The sequence below is a fragment of the Chanodichthys erythropterus genome, chromosome 24 (assembly GCF_024489055.1).
Source record: "Chanodichthys erythropterus isolate Z2021 chromosome 24, ASM2448905v1, whole genome shotgun sequence".
Classification (NCBI taxonomy): Eukaryota; Metazoa; Chordata; class Actinopteri; order Cypriniformes; family Xenocyprididae; genus Chanodichthys; species Chanodichthys erythropterus.
In genome coordinates this window covers 14,853,905-14,881,881 of record NC_090244.1, presented here as the reverse complement: position 1 = coordinate 14,881,881, position 27,977 = coordinate 14,853,905, and the positions used below count along the sequence as shown (strand labels likewise).

The 27,977-nt window shown below is 44.3% G+C and overlaps 1 protein-coding gene across 1 annotated transcript; it reads right to left on the bottom strand.

Moving 5' to 3' along the window:
* Positions 1-642: 642 nt before the first annotated feature.
* LOC137014968 (interferon-induced GTP-binding protein Mx2-like) lies at positions 643-27,977 on the bottom strand. Its single transcript, XM_067379556.1, has 13 exons — positions 27,957-27,977; positions 12,041-12,233; positions 11,723-11,860; positions 10,528-10,682; positions 10,301-10,439; positions 10,000-10,198; positions 9,642-9,720; positions 2,538-2,660; positions 2,089-2,221; positions 1,827-1,982; positions 1,285-1,361; positions 959-1,192; positions 643-867 (listed from the first exon to the last, which is right to left on the bottom strand). Exons 2-13 carry the CDS (start codon positions 12,228-12,230, stop codon positions 643-645), a joined length of 1,848 nt encoding a protein of 615 aa, XP_067235657.1. The 5' UTR covers positions 12,231-12,233; positions 27,957-27,977.

The following is a 27,977-nucleotide window of genomic DNA, read 5'->3' as shown; positions in this document are numbered from 1 at the left end:
ACGGTAGGCAACTGGAAGCCACTGGAGATCATACAAAATTGGGGTGATATGCGCAGAACGCTTGGTATGGGTGAGTATTCTAGCAGCAGAGATTTGAATGTATTGTAATTATTAGGGGTCACCCCCAGTAAACTGTGCTTTAAAATTTTCAGGTAGGTCTAACAGGTAGGAAATATACAGAAAGTGAATAAAATTATCAAACACTTCACAGACTTCATTTTAAAAATTATAAATTAAATATAGATAAATTCTTATTAAAGCTACAAAAGTGATACTGTCAAGAGCATTCGGTGATTATCTCTTTTTCTTTTGTTCTTTGATTAACACTGACAGACAGCAGCAGGTTTATTAGGCTTTATAACAAAAATATGAATTAAATTAAGTTTTTCAGGTACAATAGGTAATAATAATCAAATGTAAAAATAAAATATTGCATTGTCTTAGTCCAGTGTAGGAATTAAATATAAATTTATTCTTATTAAAGCTACAAAAGTTATTCAGTCAACAGCAGTAAGTTATTTTTCTTGTTTGATTCACAATAATGACAGAGCAGCAGGTGGCTATAATAGACTAGATATAATGGCTAGATATAATATAATTAACAGATATAATGGTCGACATATCCTCTAGTCAAAACATTGCTCAGATAAAATGGCTAACTTTCTCCTGAGCGATCCTCAAACGGTCCAGGCGAGCTTGTAGGTCCCTGCGTCTTATGCTGACATCAGAGGTCTCAGACAGGAGCTCGCTGACATCTGCCCCGTCCAGTAAACTAAACATGTCAGTACTCAGGAGGTGGGCAGTCTGCTTCAGCATGAAAAGGGAGATCATCATGGGTAGTTGGTCAGCCATCCGCTGCACCACAATCTGAAAGAAAATCAAATAAGTACTAAGCACTACAGTCCAATCTGTCTCTGAACAAACTTCATATTTGTTACTGAAAACTAAGAAGATTTACCTCATAATACGCCTGCAGCATTTCACTATATGTGCACTTTCTTTCAAAGACTGGGAACTGCTCCTCTGAAAATGTGTCTTTGGTATCTAAAAACATTTCTTCTGTGGTGATCTTATTTAGGGCATTCAAGTGGATGGGATCTTGAGTGTAGACCATGTTTTCCATTTCAAACTGCTCTGAGATCCTCTGCTCTGCCTTCTCTTGCTGGTTTGACTGTAAGTTGTAAATTTTGTCCTATAGAATCAAGTGAAGAAATACAGAAGAAGCTTGATTAAAAATGGATGATTGTTTAGTTTGGTTTACCACTAATAGGAATCAATATTTACCATAGTGATGTCTAGAAGAACAGGGTATTTCTGGAAACATTGATTCACTACATCAGTGAACTGCTCAATGATGATGCCTTCAGGAAAAAATACAAAAATCAAAATGACAAATAGCCACAAATATATCACAATTCAGATTATGTCACAGTCTGTTTAGTTTCAGTTTATGGACTTTCTGTTTGCATTCTATGATCACATGTTCTGTTTCCCGCCTCCATTATTAGTTAATCTGCATAACCTGTGTCTTATTAATCATCCTTGTTATGTTTGCTATTTAGTTTCCCCCTGTTCACTCAGTCTTTGTCCATTCACCGTTTGAGTAAATTGTGTATCTATATGCCTGTTACCATGTGAATTACGTCATTAAACTAGTATTTGGATTTATTCTCCACGTCTGTGCTCCTTCCTGCAACCAACTGTAACAGATTACATACAAAATCATTCTTGGTGTTATTTAGGTTTTAATCTCATCTTTTGTTTTTATAATGTAAAATTTCCCCAGTGACCAGAAAGATCTTAAGCATGAAGATGTGTGATGGTACCTTTGATGGTGTCGAGTAAGTCGATGGCTGGTTTTTGAAGTGTGGCCACATGCTTCTGCAGAACATCCTCAAAAATTTTGTAGTTGCTGAAGCCGGGCAGTTCTCTCCCTCTGTACTCCTCTTTATGTGCTATCTTCTCTTCAGTCAAATCATTAACTTTTTTGGGAACAAGACAGATTTAAAAAATAATTAACCTTTTCATCTGAAGAGCACAAACATCAGTCAATTAAAACACATTTCTTAAATTTCAAAATATACTAACAAGTTTTCTTTGTGTCATTAAGATGATCATTCCACTCCTTATATTTAGCCCGAAGCTGAAGAAACAAATTTCTCTTTATGATCAGCTCTCCTAATGATAAACTTTTGATCTGATCATTGAAACTTGTTAAGATCTGTGAGAACAAAAATAACATTTGTTACCTAAAAAGTTACATTATATAATAACATTAAGAAATATAATAAAAACTGACATAAATTACTTACTTAAATTATTTGGGCAATTATGGAGGATCCAGTAAAGTCAATATTGCAACAATTTATTCTAGCCAATTACAATTATCACAATTATTACAATCTACAGAAATGTAAATTATCATCTTATGGCTGCATCTCACAAAAATTGGTACACAATTAGAGACACATAAACAGCTTGGACCCCAAATAATAATTTTGAGAAGCAAAAAAATGAAATTAAGATTACATTTTTACTTCAATGAGGAATTTTTTGGCCCCCTTAGGATCCTGTGGTGGTCCAGCCTCACACTCTTTGAGCTCATTCCTCAGGTCACACTGCTGCTTTTTTATCTGCTCATTGAGCTGTGGCAGTGATTTCTGTCAAAAAAAAAAAATAAATAAAATAAAATCACAAAGCATTTTGGAACAAACCTTGTTCAAGAGCAGCCCGGTCTCGTTGTTAATGCATAGGTATTATTACGTAATTTTCAAAGATACAAAACTTTTTTGAACGTTTAGACAGGTGCTGAAACATACAATATTGACGTATTGGCAGCATTTAAACGTAGCATTATTTTCGCTGTAAAAATGAAAAATATTTACGAATCTTAAACATATATTTATAATTTCCCTTTTATAATTTTATAGATACACGATAAGATCTCCCCACCCCAACCTGTACATACCCATTTTTTTTTTTATTATTAGGACTACAAAACTTACAACATAGGGTGAACACAACACAACAAAACACAAAAACAACAAAACAGCAGTGATAGTAACAGCATTGAAAAATAAGCAGAAATAACAAATGGGTAATAGTAGAAGTATTTAAATAGTAAGATCGTTTATAATAATAATGATAATAATATTTTGTGATGACGGCAACAGTAATATCAGTCCCATGGCCAAACCAGCGCCCTACTCTGGTTCAGCGGAGGAATGTAATGGTTTCCTCCTACAGTGTCCTGGAGATGCAACCGCACATGTTTCCCACCGAACAATCCAAAGTGGCGTTCCTGATTACACAACTAAGTGGCAAAGCACTACTATGGGCTGATTACATTTGGACCCAAAAACACCCAGCTATCCAGTCCTACTCCAGTTTTGTTGATCATTTCAAAGAGGTGTTTGGAAAACCTTCCTGGGATTCTGCTATTGGTGAGAAACTTTACAATCTTAAACAAGAATCAATGTCTATTAACGAATATGCTCTTCAATTCAGAACACTGGCTGCCAAGAGTGGATGGAACGAACAAGCTCTACTCACGTCATATCGTCAAGGTCTGGATCCACAAGTGCAGTTGCATCTCGCTGCATACGAGGATACCATCGGGCTTGAGAGGTTTATCCAACTATCCATCCGTTTCACCACTCGTATGCAGTCGTGTCTCGAAGAGCACCAGGACCAGTCGAAGCTCACTAGTATCCTCTGCAGGCCAGATTCTGTCAGCCCTCCAGAACCAGCTCAAGAACCCATGCAAGTGGACTCTTCTCGTTTGACACCCGCTGAACGGCAGAGAAGGCTGACCCAGAACTTATGTCTATATTGTGGTGCTCCGGGACATGTAATCTCTGCATGTCCCATTCGTCCTCCTCGTCCCATGAAGAGTGCCATCTTCCCTTCTATAAATAAGATGAACCCACTCACCACTGTTGTGAATCTTACTGCTGCTGATATTACTCTTCCAGTTACCGCCCTCCTCCACTCTGGGTCAGCAGGCAATTTCATCTCTGGCCCGACACCTGTTTTAAAGACTTTTCTCTGCACTCCCTGTTCCAGGTTCTCCTAGTTCTGACCATCTTCCTGTCTGCGTTACATCCATCGAAAGTCCATTGGAGAAACATTCTGTGTATATTCCATTTTGTTATGCCCCCTTCAGTGACGTTTTCTGCCCAACATGAGCTTCCAAGCTGCTTCCAAGCTGCCTCCACACTGGCCATGGGACTGCGCCATCAATCTGCTTCCGGGTGAGTCAGTGCCCAGGGGAAAGATTTATCCCCTGTCCATCCCGGAGGAGAAGGCCATGGAGGAATATATCGAGGAGGCCCTGGCTCAAGGCTACATCCGTCCATCAACTTCCCCTGCTGCTTCAAGCTTCTTCTTTGTGGCAAAAAAGGACGGAGGCTTGCGGCCTTGTATAGATCAAAAACATCACTGTCAAGTTCCGGTACCCCCTTCTTCTCGTCCCAGCGGCCCTAGAACATCTCCGTGGTGCCACTGTCTTCACCAAGTTGGACCTCCGCAGCGCATACAACTTGATCTGGATACGCGAGGGGGATGGGTGGAAGACCGCCTTTGTCACGCCCACAGGTCATTATGAATACCTAGTCATGCCCTATGGACTTGTTAACGCCCCCTCCATATTCCTGAACTTCATCCACGAGGTGCTCCAGGAGTTTCTCCACAAGTTCGTCTTGGTATACATTGATGACATCCTGATTTACCTCCGGAGCATGGCCGAACATTGCCACCACGTTGCGGAGGTCCTGAAACACCTGAGAGAATTCCATCTATTTCTCAAAGCCGAGAAGTGTTCATTCCATCAATCCTCAGTGCAGTTCCTTGGTTACAACATCGACAGCAGTGGCATCCGGATGGACGAGGGGAAGGTGGCCGCCATCAAGAACTGGTCAACTCCCACCACTGTTAAGGAACTTCAGCATTTCCTCGGCTTCACTAACTTCTACAGACGGTTCATTCAAAACTACAGCTCCATCACCAATCCTCTCACCAGTCTCCTGAGAAACAAGCCCAAGTCTCTGTCCTGGACAACATCTGCCGAAGAAGCCTTCAACACCCTGAAACAAGCCTTCACAACCACTCCTCTCCTGGTCCACACTGATCCTCACAAGGCCTTCGTAGTGGAAGTCGATGCCTCCACGACCGGAGTAGGAGTGGTCTTGTCACAGCAGCAGGGGAATCCGAGCCACCTCTATCCATGTGCCTTCTTCTCCCGCAAGCTCAACCTGGCGGAGGTGAACTACGATATCGGCAATCGAGAACTGTTAGCTGTCAAGCTGGCCCTCGAGAAGTGGAGGCATTGGCTAGAGGGTGCCAGGCACCCGTTCCTAGTGCTCACAGACCACAAGAACCTGGAATACCTTCGAGCTGCCAAAAGACTCAATCCTCAGCAGGCCCGCTGGACTCTCTTCTTCACCCGCTTCAATTTCACCATTTCCTACAGACCTGGATCTAAGAACACCAAGGCTGATGCTCTCTCATGACTCTACACTCCTGAGGAAAACACAGAGGAACCTGAGTCCATCATCCAGGAAGAACTTATAGTCAGCCCCATCACCTGGTCTGAAGAGACTCTTCCCTCTACCAATGCCTCCACCAACACTCCGCCGGGTTGCCCACCAGGCTTGCATTACATCACCAGAACATGGCGCACTCCACTGATTCACTCTGCCCATACATCACTTAGCACAGGCCACCCGGGGGTCAATGAAACCCTCTCGCTGCTAAAAGAGCGCTTCTGGTGGCCCAATATGGCATCGGATGTCAGAAGGTATGTGCAGGGATGTAGGGATTGCGCCATCTCAGAGAGTCCACGCCACCGACCATCCAGCAAGCTCCTTCCTCTGCCCGTTCCCAATCGCCCATGGTCACACCTAGGAGTTGACTTCATCACGGATCTTCTTCCTTCTAATGACTGTACATGTATATTTGTGGTAGTAGACAGATTTTCTAAATCTTGTCGTCTGATTCCTTTGAAGGGACTACCAACTGCTATGGAAACTGCTGAACTGGTGTTCAATCACATCTTCTGCTACTTTGGAATCCCTGAAGACATCGTTTCCGACCGAGGACCCCAGTTCAACTCAAGAGTATGGAAGGCGTTCTTCTCACTCCTAGGTGATACCAGACGAACGGGCAGACGGAACGGAAGATCCAGGAGATCCAACCGCTACCTCCGTACCTTCTGTCATGGCCTCCAGAACTCTTGGAACCAGTATTGGTTCCAAGAGAGCAAGAGGGTCTGGGACTCAGCACATCACCAGCTACAACGTGCCCTCTGGTGGCACAGACTGACAGCTGACCTCCATCGCTCAGAAGCACCTGCCTATCAACCTGGACAGTTGGTCTGGCTGTCTACGAGGGACATCCATCTGCGCCAGCCATGCCGTAAACTGGGTCCCAGGTTCATTGGCCTATTCACCATCCTGGAGCAGATCAACCTGGTCACCTACAAACTTCAGCTGCCACCTGAGTATCGCATACACCCCACATTCCATGTGTCACTCCTTAAGCCTCACGATCCCTCTATTTTTCTCCCTCCACAGAGCCTGCCGTGGACGCAGCTGAACCCCCCTCCCACTCCTACTGGACGATGGTACTGCCTACGAGGTGAGAGAGATTCTGGACTCCTGGCACCATGGTGGTCAGCTCGAGTACCTGGTAGACTGGGAAGGATATGGTCCTGAGGAACGTTCATGGGTACCATGCAATGACATTCTCGACCCCAACCTGCTGGAGATCTTCCACTCTGCTCATCCCAACAGACCTGCCCCTCGTGGAAGAGGAAGACCACCATGACGTCAGGCTCCAGCATCAGCCAATCACAACACACTCCCTCTCCCGAGTACTGACCACTCACACCTGAACTCAATCACCACAGCAATCAGCCTGCATATAAAAGACACTCACACACACTCACTCACTGTCCGGTCTCGTTCGCACCAAGGACTCTTCCTTAATGCTTACCTCAAGGACTCCTGTTGATACTTACCTGTCTCCAGTTCTTCCTGATGTCCTAGTGTGTCTCCATCGTGTGTGTGAGTGTGTCCAGTCTCCCAACTCTCCATTGATCCAGCGATCTTCCACGGATAACCACCTGCAACTCACAAAGGACAGTATCAGTACTCATCCATCACTCAGTCACTTTAATAACGTCTGTTTTACTCACCTGTGTTCGACGATTCATCTGCTTGTGTCAAATAAATACCTTAACTGTGATCTTCTGTCTCTGAGCCAAAGGACAGTATCAGTACTCATTCATCACTCAGTCACTTTAACAACGTCTGTTTTACTCACCTGTGTTCGACGATTCATCTGCTTGTGTCAAATAAATACCTTAACTGTGATCTTCTGTCTCTGAGCCATCTGTATTGTAACAATTATACCATTACCGTCCTTATATCAAGCAAAATATCATCCCATCACCATCATTCTATTACTGCTCAATGTTTCTATGATATTGATAATATTAACAACAATAATGTAAATAATTATGTTAATGAAAATATGCACATTATTACTAAAACCTTGTATAAATATGTATAATAATAAATGAATACATAATTAATCAAGATGAGTGTGTCAGATTTGTAATAGTTGAATGAGGTCTGATCTGGAGTGTTGTGGTTCCGATATATAGTTGTAATGAGGTGAAAAATATTCTAGGGAGATGTAGTCTGTGAGCAAATTTTTCAATGCATTATGTGAATAGTGTTTCGGGATTTCCAGTTCAAAAAGATAGTTTTCTTGGTGATGGCTAAGGCTACAAGGAACATTCTTTTGTTTGTTATTTCCTTATTGATTCATATGTGTGATGCCCTTTTGTGCCCATTTATGGAAATTGAGTGGGTTTTTTTTGTTGTTGCTTGTGAAATTAGGGTTGTTCCAGAGTGGGGTGAGTTTAGATTTGAGTTATGATTGGAGTTTGTGATTTGATGATATTTCCACCAGGCTGTCAGAGCAGAGGCTATTGTCAATGCTTTGAAGCATGGATGATGTTTAATGGACTGACTGAGAAAAGGGATGTCTGATATGTTTTCGCAGAGTGATTGTTCTATGTCTAGCCATATAATGTCTGACTGAGTGGGGTGAATGCATTTATATATGTAGTATTGAAGTTGGTTTGCTAGTGAGTAATGTTAAAAATGCGGGGCTTCCAATCCTCCTAAGGATTTGGGTTTTTGTAAAGTGCTTAATATTATCCATGGTGGTTTATTTTTCCAGTAGAATTGGGTAATGAGACTTCCGGTTATGGAGCAGTACTGAAAGACGCGAGTTAACGACCTACACTGTTAAGTGATAATCCTTCAAAATCACTTAAAACTTTATCACATCTTTTGGTAATTAATGTACAAAAGACTAACGACTGAAATGGCACCGAAAAAAAACAGAACTCAAGAAAAAGTGAATAACGAAGCGCAAGAGATGTCGCAAGATTCTGATCATGCAGATGAGTGAAGCTACGAAAGTAACTGAGTTGAACCCCAGCAATGCAGATGTTTTACAAGCCATTAAAGAAATGGACAAATGAGTTACAAGTAAAATCGACGGTGTTATGTCAGCGATCAAAGAGGCGCTGTTTCTCTGTTTCTTTTTAATCTGATTGTCCAGATATTTACTGGATTTGTTGCTATGATGGTAGGTTTCTTGACGGAGTCTATGAATTCGAAATTGAGTGTGAGCGTGTCGATTTGTTGTTGGCTGTATTCCAGACTGTGGCGGAGTTGTTGAAATTCTTTGTGCAGTACTTCTATTAATGATACTCTGGCGTCCAGTCCGGATAGTTTATTGTCTATGGATGTAAGTATGTCGCTTACCTCGGGACAGCACGGGGGGAGTGGAAATGTGAGTGAGGAAGATGCATTGGATGAAGCAGGTGAACCCGATATGCATGTTTTTTTAGCTTTTTGAGAGTGCCCCATGATGCAGAGTCTATTGTAGAATCATGTTCAATCACGCACCATCTCGCGAGAGTTTAGCGTTCACAGCCCAATGAGTTTAGCGTTCACAGCCCATTGAGTTTAGCGTTCACAGCCCCATTACATACATAATGTACATACCCATTTTATAAAGAATATTAAAAGAATGAAACATAATGGACATAAATGTGTTGGAAAATGACAATTTTAGTAACAATGTAGCATTAAATCCTACACCTACCCCTAAACCATTTCTTAAAACTACATATTGTTATAAAAAAAAGTGGTATAAAAGTGGTACCAAAAGTAGTTAAAATGATGGTGAGTTGCAGTCGCAGTCCTTTCTGGTGGTAAGTTTTTTATGGGGTACAGAGCAGGTAGATGTTGGCGCAGATAGCCTAGTGGTTAGTGCACCAACATATGGCGCAACTGCGTTCATCGTGCCCGGACCGCTTCCGACGTACAGACGAGGTCAGTCATGTGACTGTCCACTACATAAGTCAGACATGATTGTCACACTCGCTTTTGGCTGCTGCTGGAGTCAGCCACACAATTATCAGACGAACACTGTCAAATGTGTTTGCCACAACAAAAGTAAGTAAATAAAAATAATGCTGTGAATGTAATGCCCTCCTTTCAAAACAGTGATTTCCTATTTCAAAATGAAGTTTGCATCCCTGACCATTATAAACTTACTTTGATATGATCAACAAGATGCTGAGTCAGTTTGGATGCAAGATATTTAACAGTTGCCTTTTCCTCACTCAAGAGGCATCTGTAGAAAAATAAAAGACACTTTTTTAAGGTGTTATACTATATAGCCTAGCTTCATAAACTAGTATTTAAAAAAAATTCTTAACTGCGCTTTGGCCAAAGTGAACATTGCTAACATTAACTAACAAATAAAATAATAAAAAGTAATATTAAGGATACCATTTGCTTAATGTGCTAAATTCAGTTCAGAAATACTACTATGCTAGAAAACCGAGACATCTAAACAGTGCAAAATGTTAAATTATGTTTAAAAGGTTAAAAATTCTTGTCAGATTGTAACCTGAAATGGTCATGATTTTGGAAGAAATCTCTCTCCATTTGAGCTGCCTCCTCCAGAGAAATGTTCTCATTGATCTGCTGTTGTCCTCTACACTTCACCATGATGTAACCTTTGCGGAGAGGAATCACTTTGTTGTGGACAATGTCCAGAATGTTCCTCTCTGTTCCCTTGTCTATGAGGTCTGGCTTGGTCAAAATGGCTGTGAGAATGAAAAAAACAATTTGTAAAAGCTGCAAATTTCCTAACAGAAGTGCTTTAAGATATTTGTTAATAGGTGTTGTGCAGATCTTCTGCAAATTACCGATAGTTCTTTTGCCCTCAGGATCTACTTCTTGTGCCATTTTTAATGCTTCTGTTGTTGCGATGTCAGTGTTACAAGGGACCACTACCATGTTTATGGTCTCTGGCATCTGAATAAACTTTGTTATCAGACTTTTGATCTAAAAGACATAAAGACAAAGTTTAAAACCCTGATTGTTACTAGTTTGATGTTAAATGTGGCGTGCAAAATTTAATTATACTGCTAACCTGTATTCCAATATCCTCTGGTTGTCCTTTTACTGGGACTCGGGCAATTCCAGGCAGATCAATCAGTGTGACGTCACACACATCTGGTGACATGACCTCTAAGGTGATGAGCTCATCACATATTCCAACCCCTTTTCCTGCCAGTTCATTCTGGGCTGTAACACACATACCACATAATTAAATGTGTTTCTCAACCTGAATGCATTGGTCAGATTAATACGGAGCACTCCTGCATGGTTATGCAAGGATAAAAGGTTATCTGTTGTATAATACAGCAGACTACAGCAGAGTTAACACATTGTAACAGAGAAGTGTATGCTACAATTACAAATGACTGTACCCAGTATCCTACTTGGAACTATTTGACAAGATTGTCCCATACCATCACTTACACGTTCTTGTGCTTGGATTTTTGCTTGGATGTGTTTTGGTCAATTGGATCACAAGTGGAAGAAGGAGACACATACCCGTTTACACCTGGTATTTTAATCCGTCTCTTTTGTCCACTTTCAACCACTTTTGTCCTGAATTGAGGGGAGGCATTGGCTAGAGGGTGCCAGGCACCCGTTCCTAGTGCTCACAGACCACAAGAACCTGGAATACCTTCGAGCTGCCAAAAGACTCAATCCTCAGCAGGCCCGCTGGGCTCTCTTCTTCACCCGCTTCAATTTCACCATTTCCTACAGACCTGGATCTAAGAACACCAAGGCTGATGCTCTCTCATGACTCTACACTCCTGAGGATTTTTTTTTTAAATTTTTTATTATTGATCTAATGAACAAAATAAGCTTGCGCAGTTTACATTTGAATGCATATTTTGGGAGTAACGGAAAAACATACAGAGAGCATCAGCTTTCGTTTCTGCCCTGACAGCCGCAAAACCACACTAAACTGAGGCTACATCCACACAATTTTTTTGTCCCTCGTCTCCAGAAATATCTGCATACACAGATATATCTCGGGCCCCAATTATATTTAACATCGTGCCGCTCGTTCATGGTGTGCAGACACGGTGTGAGTTAATTTGAAGTTAATTTCTGGAATTCTGGAATGCCAAAGCAAACTTTACAGAAAAGTATTGGTATGCACCTCTTAGCAACATACATTTAACAAGTAGTAGCCTACATATAGTATTTTTACAAGCTTTAAACACTTCGAACTGGAAAACAAAACAGATTGCAGGCATTTTCCCAACCTGCTTCTATGTAGTTTCCAACTAATGATGAATCCACAAATTCAGTTTTCTTATCACCGTAGGATAGGACAGCCTTCCAGCTGACTCCAACTGTTACCTTCTTCAGCCTCAGCTCCAGTGGACATCTGGTGACAATTCCTACAGCAAACACAGTTCAGTTAACAATTACAGTGAATTACTAACAGTGAACATTATGTGACATAATAAATACATTGTACAAAAAAACAGGTACTGACAAAAGCAAACATTCTCTTTTTATTTGCATTTTATTTGATTATATATGAATATCAATATATGTAGAATAAAACCAGTCTTCACCGCTTCCTCTTGGTAATGCAACTCCAGAAATCGCTTCCAACACAGAGCTTTTCCCAGAACTCTGGTCTCCGATCACTGCAATATGCGGTAATGGGACATCCTTCTGAATGCCAACTGACCGCAGATTGTCGATCAGATCAATGTAAGGACGAACGCTCTCCTCAAAATGACTGTGAACCTCTCCCTTCATTTTCTGTCTGTGAATATAAAAGTGTACATTTTATTTCTAAAATTTCACTGATTGCACTGTATTATTCAGTTTATGTCCTACTATGCATATTTTTATTCCTTTTATTGTTTTTAATCTGTTTTTATTAATTATTTGTTTTATTTTGTCTTTTTTGTCTTTTTTTTATTTCTTATTTTAAAATGATCTTTTAAATTGTAAATGATATGTGCTATTAATAAACTTCATAAAATTATAATTTCTGATTTGTTTGTTTTTTTACTCCAGAGCATACTAAAAAATAATATAAAAACTAGCCCTATGAAAGTATAAAAGATGTATCTCATAGTTAATTAACAAGATAATTGCACAACTTACACTAACCTTTCATTTTGAGAACACTCCACATTGTCAGAAAACATATCTTGTCTTGAATCGAAAAACAAATTTAGTTATAATATCCTACTTTTTGAGTGCCTCTCAAAAATAGTTTTTATCCAAGCACAGTGTTTGTAGCGATGCTGAACAGAAACAAATCCTGTGTCAGACTGAATTTAAAATTATGAAAGTAAAAGTAGATCAAACATGAGAGATTGTGTGAGTTTCTGGAAAAATACCTATATATAGTTATAGGTATGGCTGGCAGACACACCTTCTATTTGTCTTGTGATTGTTTTTATAGGCTCAACCTTGTGCAACCTATATGCAGCTTTTTTTCTGTGTAAGCATCTACTGTTTAGCTAAATACCATGTAAGGAGTTGTTCTGTTTGATTAACAAGAAGCCCCCACCCATCTACTGTGGGAACTGAGTGGCCTATCCGGTTGTTAAGTCTGACGTCACGCGGCAGCACTTCCGGGTCCTAACGCTCTATCTCATACCACAAGAAAACAACAGATGGTGCTAATATACATACACGATGTGGTGTAATACTACAAAAAATATATAATTACAACCTTTATCTCCATATCAAAATTCCAGATGGCCAAACAATGATTCATCTTTTATAAATCATTAAAATATTCATGTCTGTGACGCTGTGAGCACGGAGACTGTTGTGTAGACTGTAAGTATTTAAAATGTTTAACTTTTTTAAATGATTGATGTTTAATATGAATAAATAGCGCTCATAAACGCCGTCCATGTCATTCTCAAGTTAAACGAGTCGAGGCTTGAACCCGGAAAAGGCGTTCTTTACGTCACGACTTAACAAGCGGATAGGTATGTGACTGAGAATGTTTGATTTGACCTTCTTGCAAGAATAAAAACCTTTTAAAGACACCTTTTTGTTTTTCCAATTCAGCCTCATCATAATTAAATTGGCGACGAGGATGGGATCCTGTGAGTAGTTTGTCTGGACCTACAGCGTTGGTGATTGGCTATCCATCCTAACTGAAAAAGAAGGTTAGCCTCCACAACAGTGGGAATATGATTGAGACTCATATATGTCCTGAGCATAAGCATACTCAACTGCACCACAGTTAGGACTGACAGGGTGAACATTTATCGTATATGTGCGTGCATCTGCATCAAAGTCTTACATCACCAAGTGAAATGCAAAGTGTCGGATGAAGTGGTGTAAAGCACGCAGCCACTGAACTGCATTGTGCCAAGTGTAAAATTTGGTGGAGGGAGGATTATGGTGTGGGGTTGTTTTTCAGGGGTTGGGCTTGGACCCTTAGTTCCAGTGAAAGGAACTCTTAATGCTTCAGCATACCAAGGCATTTTGGACAATTTCATGCTCCCAACTTTGTGGGAACAGTTTGGGGATGGTCCCTTCTCTTCCAACATGACTGCACACCAGTGCACAAAGCAAGATCCATAAAGACACGGATGAGTGAGTTTGGTGTGGAGGAACTTGACAGGCCTGCACAGAGTCCTGAACTCAACCTGATAGAACACCTTTGGGATGAATTAGAGTGGAGACTGCGAGACAGGATTGTGGATTAAGAATGGGATGTCATTTAAGTTGCACATAAGGCAGGCATCCCAAAACTTATATATATATATATGTATATATATATTAATTGCTCTGTTAGCTGTGGTGTCAAGACATCTATAAATATTATTAAAAGATTAATATGAGGCAGAAGTACGGAATGCCACAATTTAATATTGACTGTTTCACAGAAAATGTTTTACCAACTAAAAAGAACAGCACTTTTTGAGTTTCATCCCTCTTCCCCTAATGTGAGCATAAGTATTGGGACGGTTTTACTTAAAGCAAATGTATATAAGTGTAAAAGCAAATATTTATTTGTAAATCCCTTGAAAGGAATCACAGGAGCGAGTTTGTGACCCCATACATCACCAGACTTCACCAGACTCTTTACTCTTTTAGCATTTTAAAAGCATTTTAAAGTGTGAAACCAAGAGTAAATATATATATATATATATATATATATATATATATATATATATATATATATATATATATATATGGCCCACAAAATTGCATAGTTCCTGCAGGACTATATAACAGCTGCCTTGAACTGGGCATTTTCTGGGAAATCAAAAAGGGAAAATGAAAGTACATTTAGTCTAAGTAAGAACAGATAATGTTAATGGGTTTCACAGTAGGCGTTTCTCAATACCAAGTTGACAAAGTTCGGACTTGCATCCTTGGTAGTTAGGACTTGTGTTCTTGTCTGTACTTGTGTTCTTGTGGACTTGTGAAATGTCATCAGTCGCTGTACAAGTACTGTTCCAAAGTTCACATCTAGCCAAAGGCGCTATCTTTATCAATAAACCACATATTTGAGCTTTAAACCAGTACATTCTCACCTGGAAAACTCTTAAAACTACATATCATGACATAATAACAGTTCCCTTTCAGTCGGTCACGTTCGACGTACGTCAGTAGTGACCGACGAATTGGGATATCGCTTAGAGAGCCCTATCATCTTCGTGTAAACTAAAACAAGCCAATGGAATTGGCGTGCGATATTTGCATAATGTGCACCGCCCCCGACAGGTGTACATAAATAGGAAGCAGATGCAATCGCACTCTGTCTTTCGCTTCGGAGCCATTCACTGGTGTCCTGTTCAGAAGATTCCTTTCTTCGTTTGTTTTATTCTAAAACATTGCCTCAGAAGAGGATTTACAGCGAGCTTTCAGTGCTGGTGAAAGGGCACGTTCAGCGAGGTCGCGAGTGTCCGAGGAGCTGAGCTATAAGCTCGAAAACTGCTGTTTTCACAGCAACACAAAGAGTGTGTGCGTGTGTAGCGATTTGGGCCGGTTCCTCGGTGTGTCAGGGAGTGGTGTACCTGACACATCGCGTCGCTCCCTGGGTGCTTCAGCACGAGTGAGTTGATTTCCCCTTCTAAAAGAGCTTTACAGACGAACCCTGACAGTATGTCATTTCGTCTGTGCGTTAATGGGTGCGGTCGTTCCCTGGTCCCTGCTGATGGGCACAATCGTTGCATCTCGTGTTTGGGCATTCTGCACGCTGAAGCAGCTTTTGTGGATGGTTCATGTTCCCATTGTGGGAACATGACTATCGCGATGCTGAGGTCGAGACTCTCCTTCCTGAAGTCTCAGGAAGCAGGGGTCCCCTCTCCTATGCCGCATACGACCGTTTTTTCCGGGCCCGGGAACCGGAATGACGGCACGGTGCTGTATAGGAAGGGTGACCTGAGGATTACGGTCAGGGCTTCCCCGCCGAGCGGAAACGCTCCTCGGGCCCCTGCCGCCTCATCAGCACCGCAACCCATCGTGCCACCGTTGGTTTCCGCTGGGCCCTCTACGGACTGTTCAGCCGTTACCTTTGGTGTGCCAGCGGCGGATCGGATGTCGATCGCTGCATCGGAAGGTGAGCCTGAGTCCTCGGGGGAGGAAGATTCGGACGCGCTGCCGCCCGGGACGGTAGCGTTGCCCGAGTCAGATCCCGAGCTCACGGCTGTGCTCTCCCGGGCCGCCTTGTGCGTCGGGCTTGAGTGGAACCCTCCACCCTGTCCCGGCCCATCTCGGTTGGACGATTGGTACTTGGGGGGGGGTCACGCTGGTCAAATCCAGCGTCCCGCCCCAATGCCTTTCTTCCCGGAAGTACACGATGAGGTGACCAGGTCTTGGCAAGCTCCGTATGGGGCTCGTACAGGGCCTGGTCCCTCGTCCGCCTTCACCTCCCTGGACGGCGGGGTAGCCAGGGGATACGCGAGGATCCCGCCAGTCGAGCGGTCTGTTGCGATGCAGTTGTGTCCAACGGCCGCTGGCTGGCGCGGTGAGCCGCGTCTCCCGTCCCAGGCCTGTGAATTCTCAGCCGGTCTGACTGAGAAAGCTTACAGTGCCTGTGGGCAGGCTGCCTCTGCCCTGCACGCGATGGCCCTTTTGCAGGTCTATCAGGCAAAAGCGCTGTCGCAGATGCCCCAGGAAGGTCCTGACCAACAGCTGCTTGGGGAGCTGCGCGCTGCCACTGACCTTGCCCTCCGGGCAACGAAGGTGACAGCGCGTTCTGTTGGCCAGGCGATGTCTACTCTGGTAGTCCAGCAACGCCACCTCTGGCTGACCTTGGCAGACATGAGGGAGACCGACAAACATCGGTTCCTGGATTCCCCCGTGTCTCCGGTCGGCCTTTTCGGCGACGCGGTGGAGAGCTGTGCCCAACAGTTCTCCGCTGCACAGAAGCAGGCTGAGGCTATCAGACATGTCATGCCACGGCGGTCCGCTGCTGCCTCCACCCAGCCGCCCGTGGCTCAGCCTCAGCCCGCTCGTCGCCGAGGGCGCCCGCCTGCATCTTCCTCCGCCCCTGCTAAGTCGGCAAAGCAGCAGCCTACACCAGCCAGACAGCAGGGTGCCGGTCGCGGACGTGGTGCCCAGCCCGTCTCTGCCAAGCCAGGTGGCAAGCGGTCGGGGAAAACTCGGCCCTGAGACGGGCGACCTGGAGCGGAAGGTTCCTGCCCTTTGGGAGAGTATTCCATCTGCTCTCCCACCCCCGGAGGAGGGCCGGGGGGGATTTTGTGGCGGCTGTCCATCTACCGCCGCTGGCTCTCCGGAGTCCAGCGGTACCCACTTTGCCACAAAAAGAGCAGTTTCCTCAAACTCCAGGTCACAACAAGGGGTGTCTGCCAGTGTGCCAGGCTCCGCCTCGCCGCTGACAGCTCCCTCCCCATTCGACAGCAGGCGGCAGTGTGTTGGCGCAGACCGCGTCCCGTGCGCTGTCTCCCATGCACACTGCTGCCTCGCAGAGTCCGACCCCACTCCGGGCCGCCCCCAAGCCGTCCGAGTCGGGTCCCTCTCTGCCTTGCTGCCCCACCCCCGGTGCGTCTGTGGTGCCTTTGGTCCCGCTGGCTCAGTGTCTGGAAGCGTGGATAGCGCTCCCCAGCCTATCCAGTTGGCTCATTCGTACTATCAGACTCGGCTATGCGATTTAGTTCGCCCGGCGTCCCCCGGTCTTCAGGGCCGTCCACTTCACTCAGGTGTCGTTGGACCTGTCCTCCTGGCGAAGGATACAATCAAGCCGGTCCCTCCAGCCGATATGAAGTCGGGGTTCTACAGCCCCTACTTCATTGTACCGAAAAAGGGCGGTGGGCTACGGCCAATCCTGGACCGTCCCCAGGATTGGTTTGCAGCAATAGACCTGAAGGACGCGTACTTTCATGTCTCGATTCTGCCTCGACACAGACCTAGGTCGGTCTGCGTTTGAGGGTCGGGCATGTCAGTACAAAGTCCTACCCGACATGGTTGTAGCTCCCAGCCGGTTGGGTCTTCAGGTCAACTGGGACAAGAGCAAACTCGCCCCGGGGTAGAGGATCTCTTGTCTCGGTCTCGAGCTAGACTCGGTCGCACGGACTGCGCGTCTCACCGAGGCGCGCGTCCAGTCGGTGTTGAACTGCCTGAGCTCACTCAAGCGCAGGACAGCGGCTCCACTGAAAGATTTTCAGAGGCTCCTGGGGCATATGGCATCTGCAGCCGCGGTAACGCCGCTCGGATTGCTTCATATGAGACCGCTTCAACACTGGCTCCGCGGCCGGGTCCCGAGATGGGCGTGGCAGTGCGGCACGCTCCGTGTCCCCGTGACACCGAGCTGCCATCGCACCCTTGTCCGGTGGTTGGACCCTTCGTTCCTGTGGGCCGGAGTACCCCTCGAACGAGTGTCCAGGCACGCTGTGGTCTCCACAGATGCCTCTGCCACGGGATGGGGGGCCACGTACAACGGGCATGCAGTGACAGGTCTTTGGACGGGGCCTCAGCTGCATTGGCATATCAATTGCCACGAGTTGCTAGCGGTTCATCTTGTGCTGGCCCGCTTCAAGAAGCTGTTGTCAGGCAAGCTAGTTCTAGTCCACTCACACAGCACTGCGGCCGTTGCGTACATCAACCGTCAAGGTGGTCTACGCTTCCGTCGCATGTCGCAACTCGCCCGCCATCTCTTGTTGTGGAGTCAGAAGGATCTGAGGTCCCTTCGGGCCACTCGTGTCTCAGGTGTGCTCAACCGTGCAGCCAACGAGCTGCCACGGCAGCATCCACTTGCGGGCGAGTGGCGGCTCCACCCCCAGGCGGTCCAGCTGATTTGGCAGCATTTCGGCGAGGCCCAGGTAGTCCTGTTTGCCTCCCCGGAAACTGCCCTCTGCCAGTGGTTTTATTCCCTGACCGGCGGCGCGCTCGGCACGGATGCCCTGGCACACAGCTGGCCCCCGGGTCTGCGCAAATATGCGTTTCCCCCAGTGAGCCTTCTCGCACAACTCATGTGCAAGGTCAGGGAGGACGGGGAGCAGGTTCTGTTAGTGGCTCCGTACTGGCCCACTTGGACCTGGTTCTCAGACCTCATTCTCCTCGCGACAGCACCTCCCTGGCCGATTCCTCTGAGGAAGGACCCCCTGACTCAGAGACGGGGCACCCTGTGGCACCCGCGTCCCGATCTGTGGAACCTCCACGTGTGGTCCCTGGACGGGATGCGGAGGTTCTGAGTGATTTCCCGCAAGCGGTCGTAGACACCATCACTTCCGCTAGAGCTCCTTCCACTAGGAATCTCTATGCGTTGAAGTGGAACCTGTTCGTCGAATGGTGCGCCTCTCGCCGAGAGGACCCCCGATCATGTTCGGTCGGATCCGTGCTTTCCTTTCTGCAAGATGGGTTGGAGCGAAGGCTGTCTCCCTCCACCCTCAAGGTGTATGTTGCCGCTATTGCCGCACATCACCATGCAGTTGAGGGTAAGTCCCTGGGGAAACACGATCTGATCGTCAGATTCCTGAGGGGAGCCAGGAGACTGAATCCTCCTCGCCCTTCCTCCGTACCCTCTTGGGATTTGACCCTGGTTCTCACAGCTCTCCGGGGTCATCCCTTCGAACCTTTGCAATCAGTCGACCTGAAACTAATGTCTCTTAAGACGGTTCTTCTGGTTGCATTGGCTTCCCTGAAGAGGGTAGGGGATCTGCATGCATTTTCGGTCGACGAAACGTGCCTAGAATTCGATTCTCACGTCATCCTGAGACCCCGGCCTGGATACGTGCCCAAGGTTCCTACCACTCCCTTCAGAGATCAGGTAGTGAACCTGCAAGCGCTGCCCTCGGAGGAGGCAGACCCAGCCCTAGCTTTGCTCTGTCCCGTCCGCGCGTTTACGTGGACAGAACGCGAAGCTTCAGGACCTCAGATCAGCTCTTCATCTGTTACGGAGGCCAGCAGAAGGGAAAGGCTGTCTCCAAGCAGAGGATGGCCCACTGGATAGTGGATGCCATCGCCTTGGCGTACGAATCCCAGGGCGTGCCTTGCCCGCTCGGGTTGAGAGCCCACTCCACCAGAGGGGTGGCCTCTTCCTGGGCGCTGGCTCATGGCGCCTCGCTGACAGATATCTGTAGAGCTGCGGGCTGGGCGACACCAAACACGTTCGCTAGGTTTTATAGCCTACGTGTAGAGCCGGTATCCTCACGTGTACTCGCATCCACTAGTCGGTAGACGTGTTGTACCCTCTCTAAGTGTCGGCTTGCAATGCCATTCCCGCCACTGGCCGGATACGTGCATACTTTCACTCCAGTCGTGTTCCCCGCTTGGCGAACCCTGTCGAGTTCCTCCGCCTCCCCCTTCGGCTCGGACATTGCGGAGTGTCTGATGCCAGGCCTACATCCGTCGCTGACGCTGTCTGTTGGCTGGGGCCCATATGTCGTGACCCCTCTACGTGAGCGGTCCCATATGTGTATTTTCCACGGTTTAAAACTCCCTACGGGCCGAGTCCGTGTCTTTCCCTTAGCAGAGCCAGCTCTGCTGTCACCTGTCAGATGAGTCTCCCCCTACCAGGTGGAGCCATCCCAGGGACTCCATATGCGTACTGCCCCCCGGGCCAGTCCATGTGTGTATTTCCCACGTAAACTCCTCCCCCATTGGGTAGGTAGTGGTCTCCGCACCGTCCCTCACGGGTTCGCTTCCCCAGTGTGTCTAGTTTACTTAGTGGGTATTGGTTAGACAGCAGTAGACTCTCTCGGTGTAAGCTCGCCCCCTTCACCGCCAGCCGGTGCTATGGGCGGCTGAGCTTGCGCTGGGCACTGGAAGGGGTTTCGTAACTGTGGCGCTTTAGTTGGGATCCCAATTCGTCGGTCACTACTGACGTACGTCGAACGTGACCGACTGAAAGGGAACGTCTCGGTTACGTATGTAACCCTCGTTCCCTGAAGGAGAGAACGGAGACGTACGTCCCGTCGCCACAGTTTCTGTACCCTCGCTGTAGCGCGGACACCAGTTGTCTCCTCAGCGAAAAACAGAGTGCGATTGCATCTGCTTCCTATTTATGTACACCTGTCGGGGGCGGTGCGCATTATGCAAATATCGCACGCCAATTCCATTGGCTTGTTTTAGTTTACACGAAGATGATAGGGCTCTCTAAGCGATATCCCAATTCGTTGGTCACTACTGACGTACGTCTCCGTTCCCTCCTTCAGGGAACGAGGGTTATATACGTAACCGAGACGTTATATGTTTAAATTATGCAGGTTTTCTCCTTTACTATTGATGCTTGCTGATTAGTGCGAGATGCATTTTGGGATACCTGGCTGTCTCAAGTCTGCACAAGTGACCTCTCAATGCATCCTTGATAAAAGGGGCGGATCAAGATCACATCTGGGGATTTGAACTGTATTTGGCTAGATATGAACTTTGAATTGGAACAGTACTTGGACAGGGACTGATGACGTTTCACAAGTCCACAAGAACAAAAGTACAGACAAGAATGTATATTGAGAAACGACTAGTGTTTCTGAGAAATCATGTTTCAGACTCCTGTACAGCTAATAGCTGTAAATTATGGGCTACAAATAACTCTTTATGTAGCTAACTCTATTACAAATATCAGCATCAGGTTTTATTATAAACTGCAATGTATAATATTTTGTATTTTTTCCTGATAAGAAAAGAACAAATTATTAATTTTGTAATAATTCACTATAGGTCTACATTATTTTGTTATTCTGTATACTTTCTGTGTTGCAAAACATACAAAACATTTTATGTACTGTACAGTCTTATAAATATGGTTCTTACAATATCCTTAAATTTATAGGCCTAAATAAAAAGCGAGACTACTATATTGCTCCGGAGAGTGACGTCACGCAATCTAGACTCCGCCATTGTGGTGAGATAGGACCATAGGCATTATAATGTTGCCTGGAAATTCCAGCCTCACCACTGTACCAGCGGATGAGTCTGGTCAGCCATTGAATCAATTTGATTTCGAGCAAACAGGAAGGAGAGTAAACCAATCAGAGAAGGGCGGATATGACGTTAGCAAAGCGACAAGAGAGTCAGCAGCAAAAAGTAAATAATGTGTTTTTGGTCATTTAAAACTGAATTCACGGCTGAATAGAACAATCCGTGCGCAATCTTTGTTGATATTGAAGGGACTTTCACTGCACTAGAGTAACACTATTTGCGTCACTGAAATAAACTAATCTGATTGCACGGTATGGTTTGGAGTTGACTCGAATCACGACGGAGGGCGGAATGACCAGACTGATATATCTGCTGATAACTGCAGAACCACAGAACCATACATCATGACCAGAGATTGTATATAATAGGGAGATAAGAGGGTCTGTATCTCTTACCATTGGAGAAAGCGTAACGGCTAACCTAATCACATGCTCACCTCTCAGCCTATCGTGTAATGGCAGTGACGTCAGTCGCAACATTTCCTAGTCTGCCTTCTCTTTAAAAAAAAATACATTTTTATCAAACTAAAATCTACATATAGTTCCCAACGAAAGTATTGTTTAGTTTAAAACATGCTGAAGATTAGCAAACAGGCTGTTGATTAATTAAATGATTAGCTATTTCTCAACAAAAGCTGTTTAATCAGCATAGTGAAGCCTCGCATCCATTGACATCCATTCAAAAAACAGCCTCTGGCCTCCATCCCTGCATACCGCTGGGGGTGGAGAATTAGCTTTAGCCTTTACGCTTTTTTGGCAAAAGGTTGGAGGCTTGCCTTCTCGTGGCTTTGTTCTATACAAAGATTATTGAACCCAAACGACAAAACTCTTATCCTTTTTGGGCAATAGCCACTAGATGGCGCTCCAGTAGTGCAGCCGCCATTATGGGGTGAAAATGCCAACTGGACCATAGAATCCTTCACATCTTACTCTGTGAATTTCACAACCAAATCAGAAACGCAATAGAACATAGTTAGCCTACTATATTGAGTATTTCCATTTCATGCAACTGTACACATTTATTAATAGTAAATTAATAATTAATGCATTTAAGATCATCATGTTTGCACCGAACACTATAGATTAGACCTAATGAAATAATAATAGTATTACTCCACTATCTGAATTGAAATACATATATTGTACGTTTTAATGGATCATGCTACAAACATAATGATCTTATAATACATGATGCATTGCTGTGTCTGTTATCGCATAATTCCCAGGGTGGACTGGCCATCAGCAGTACTGGGAGTTCCCTTTCGATACTTCACTCATATTGCGTATGGGGAAAAACTCATTTTTCCCTCGATACTGAAGTACTATTATTAGTGTAGCATGTAGACTGCCATTATGCTCAATGTTTCTCTTTGGTTCAATAAAAAAACTTACTAAATTGACCAAAATATTCTAAATCATTTATTTATTTGAATATTTTTGAAGTTTTTTACAACCAAGTCACCAAAATACGATAAATATACTTTGAGCAAAACCCAACACACAACAGTAAATCTTCTAGCCTTATTACAGTTCACATATTCTTATCACACTGTTAATTGTTGTTGGTGTGGGTGATATAGTATCCAACAAGCTATTGTAAACAAGCTACCAAACACGCTAGGTAACATTATAATTGCTAAAATAGCGGACTCATGTTATCATCTAGCGTCGTCAGCATTAAAGCAAAAATAACCACTTCATCCGATGTTTTTGAATAAAATAGCCTTAACAGCCTACTTACTAGAGCTCCTCTCAACTACCGTCTGTCTTCTCTCCCGCCGGCGCCGCCGGATTTCTACACGCACAAGTGTGACGTGCGCGGTGGACCAAACCACCAGGCAAGGGAGAGGTGACTCAAAATGTTTCTAAACTTAAAACGCCTGTTTGCGTTTGTATTGCTTTACTTCTTACACAATTATTTTAAAAATATATCATTTATTTACAATACTTAGAGTGGTATTTAATTATATTTTTTGGGGGGGACAGCACTCAGATAGGGGGGGTCATGTCCCCCCCGCCCCCCGCGATTTACGCCCCTGCTCAAATGAAATCGTTTTTTACAGCCGATATTTCCTTGTCCCCAAAAAGCATGGTGGTCTCAGACCTATCCTTGACCTCAGACTCCTGAACTGCTCCCTCATGAAATGGAAGTTCAGGATGTTAACGTTGAAACAGATCCTCATGCAGAATTGCCCTGGGGACTGGTTCTCCTCCCTGGACCTGAAAGACGTTCACATCCAGATAGCCCCAATCACAGACAATTCTTGAGATTTGCATTCGAGGGAGTGGCTTACCAATTTACAGTCCTTCCCTTCGGGCTGTCCCTAGCTCCTAGCACTTTACGAAGTGTATGGACATGGCACTTTCCTTTCTGAGACAGATGGGAATCTGCGTTTTGAACTACCTCGATGACTGGCTCATATTGGCCCAGTCTCAGGACAAGCTAGCACACCACAAATCCATGCTCCTCAGCCAGGAGTGCCTGGGATGCAGGGTCAATTTTGCCAAGAGCTCACTGCTCCCCAGCCAACAAATTTAGTTCCTGGGTGCAGTTTTCGACTCTGGCCATTCAGCAGCTCATGGTCATCAGACGAATCAGGGAAGAAAACAGAGTTCTCTTGGTGGCCCCACTCTGGAGGAACCAACCTTGGACCTCAGAGCTGTTCAGGCTTTCAACAAAAGTGTCCGATCCCCCTGAGACGGGAACTCCTCTCTCAGGCGAACAGGACGATTTGGCACCCCCAACCAGAGATCTGGGCCCTGTGGTCCCTCGATGGGAGCCTTAAACCTCCCTGGGGATGTGCTAAATACCATTTCTCAGGCTAGAGCCCCGTCTACTAGATGCCTCTACACCCAGAAATGGTCAGTCTTCATCGACTGGTGTACAGCTCGAAACAAAGTCCCAGCTGAATGTGGGTGGGTGATATATTTCCGATATTGTCATTTCTCCAAGATCGTCTGGACAAAGGTCTTACTCCTTCCATGCTCAAGGTGTACGTGGCAGCCAAAGCAGCATTTCATGCCCCTACACTACGTTTCAAATTATTATTCAAGTGACATATCAGTAAGATTTCAGTACAATAAACATTCAGATTTTAGTTTTTCTAAGAAAATGTTTGTTTATTTATCTACATCTTTTTCGATAACTGGTATCAATCTCAGACAAAATAATTTGCCAGATCTATGGAAACCCTACTTAGAGGTTGTTCCACATTATTAAGCAAGTCACAGTTTTCATGCAATATGGGGAGGAAAAAAAAAAATCTTTCTGAAGATGAAAAGCATGAAATGGTGCAATGTTGTGCAAAAGGCATGAAAACAACTAATATTGTGTAAAAACTGAATGGAGATTTTCAAATTATCATAAGTTTTGTGAGTGATTTAGAGCACTGCAGAACTTGGTCAGATAAAGGCTTATTAATGAAAGTTCCTGTTAAAAAATTAATTGGATTTAAAGTAATTTAAAGGGGAGCTATAAAAAAGCCAGTGTTGAGCAGCAAACATGTATTTGAAGAGAAACATTTACAGTGGGTTTAGAAATACATGAAGACTCATTTTTAAATAGTTTTATTCACTGACTAATGCCGTACTACAATGGATGGTCTAAATGGATGGATTTCTGGATGGTTGGTAAATGGCCACTACGTTCCAACAAGACTGCGACGTCAACATGGAGCTGGCGGGTGATGATTTGGGCTGGAATATTGGGAAGTGAGATGGAAGGTCCCTTTAGGGTCTCTGAGAGTATTAAAATGACTTTTGCAAGATATGTGGAGTTCATAACTTGCCATTTTCAGCTATGGTAGCCTATAAAAATGAGGATAGTGCCTTCTGAAATACAATGCACTATCCCATGCTGCAAAAAAACACCGCAGCAATAAAACTGTTTGAAAATGTATTTCTACACCCACTGTAAATGTTTCTCTTTGTGAGGTTTGGTTAGTAGTGGCTAAAATGCATCTTTACGCACAACTGCCAGCCTGCATGGAGAGCTTCTTGAGACTCTAGAGACACCGGCAGCTTCAAATACCTGTTTTCTGCTCAACACTGGCTTTTTTATAGCTGCCCCTTTAATACAATAATTTTTTTTGGAAACCCAGCAACTTTCATATTCAAGTACCCAATGTCCCGTGATAGGAAAGTGTCTAAAATATATACATTTCTTATTTGTTCACATGCATTATTTTACCGACTGGCGGTCAAAAGTTCGAAATAAGACTTTAATGTTTTAGAAAGAGGAAGGTGGAATTTATTTGATCGACAATACAGTCAAATAGCTGTTTTCTATGTGGAATTATTGTAAAATGTTATTTATTTCTGTGATCAAAGCTGAATTTTCAGCAACATTACTCCAGTCCTCAGTCACATGATCCCTCAAAAATCCTTCTAATATCCTGTATTTTTCATAAACATAAGACTTTTTTAATGGTAGATTTTGAACTTTAGTGATATTAAACTTCCCTGTATGGAAAAGAGATTTGATTTTTTTTTTTCAAAATTATTTACTATTTGCCATGTGCATATTATCATTTCAATAATAATAATTTAAAAAAATAGCATTTATATTTCGGTATAAATAGCATTTATATTTTTATGTTATAAAAAGTGGTGTAAAAAATTGCTCTGTGCATAATGAGCTGGTGGTTTTTATGTTGAGGTGTTGCGGACTGGGTGTGATGATCCGCTTTTTTGCCCAGTCTGCCCCTGAGGACTTCATTTGATCATTGAATTAAATTATCATTATACAGCAGAAGTCCTTTCCTGAGGAGGAGGAAAACACATTTCAATATGAAAATAATTTATATTTTTTGATAGCATGAGGTTGAGATGCTAATTAAAGCCAGGAATGCAGCCTATAGGTCTGGAGACAGAGAGGCCTACAGTGCTCTTAGAAGGGGCATCAAGTTTGCCAAACTGGATTATAAAAGGCGGAATGAGGCCCACTTCAACATGTCAACGAACTCCCGGCAGGTGTGGGATGGAATAAGAGCGATATCAGACTACAAGTGTACAACATCTGCCTCTGTAAATGGTTCTTCCACTCTAGCAGAGGAATTAAACCTGTTCTGTGCCCGTTTTGATAGGGACAACAAGGACACATTGTGGTCTCACCTGCCCACCAATGACAACACTGCACCAGTCCTGAGCCTTCATGAAGTGAGACTCTGCCTGGGCAACATCAACCCCAGGAAGGCACCTGAACCAGACGGAGTGCTGGGCTGAGTGCTAAGAGACTGTGCGGACGAGTTTGCAGAGGTCTTTACCACCATCTTTAATCTGTCGCTGTCTAAGTCATGGGTCCCAGCATGTTTCAAAGCAGCCACAATCATTCCTGTCCCCAAACAAGCCAAGGTCACATGCCAGAATGACTACAGGCCTGTGGCACTTACACCTTATGCTTGGAGCGGCTGGTCGTGAAACACTTAAAAAAGGTCATACCAACTGCTTTTGACCAGTACCAGTTTGCATATAGGGAGAATAGATCAACGGAGGATGCCATTGCCATTGTGCTTCAGATACTGCTGGAACACCTGGAGCACAAAAACTCCTATGCAAGGATGCTTTTTAAGGATTTCAGTTCAGCTTTCAATACAATCTGGCCAAACAAATTCCTGCTGAAACTACGTAACCTTGGACTGAACAACTCATTATGTAATTGGATTCTGGATTTTTTAATCAACCGCTCTCAATGTGTGAAAATAGGCGAGCACCATGTACATCAGCACTGGTGCCTCTCAGGGTTGCGTGCTCAGCCCACTACTTTATACACTTTATACACATGCACACTTTATACACTTCCTCCACTAATTACATCATTAAATTTGCAGATGACACAACTGTGCTTGGCCTCATAACAAACAACGAGACGGCATACAGGGAGGAGATTGAACTTTTGGCAGGTTGGTGTAAAAAATATGATTTGGCTCTTAACATCAAAAAGACAAAGAAATCATTGTTGACTTTTGTAAATTAAATCATCCTGGACATTCCCCTCTCTACATTAATGGAGAGGCACTGGAGAGAGTGAATAGCTTTAAATTCCTTTGTCTCACTGTGTCAGAGGATCTGTCCTGGGGCAGTAACATCACCTCAGCTGTAGGGAAGGCCCAGCAGAGACTCTTTTACTTGAGGAAGTTGA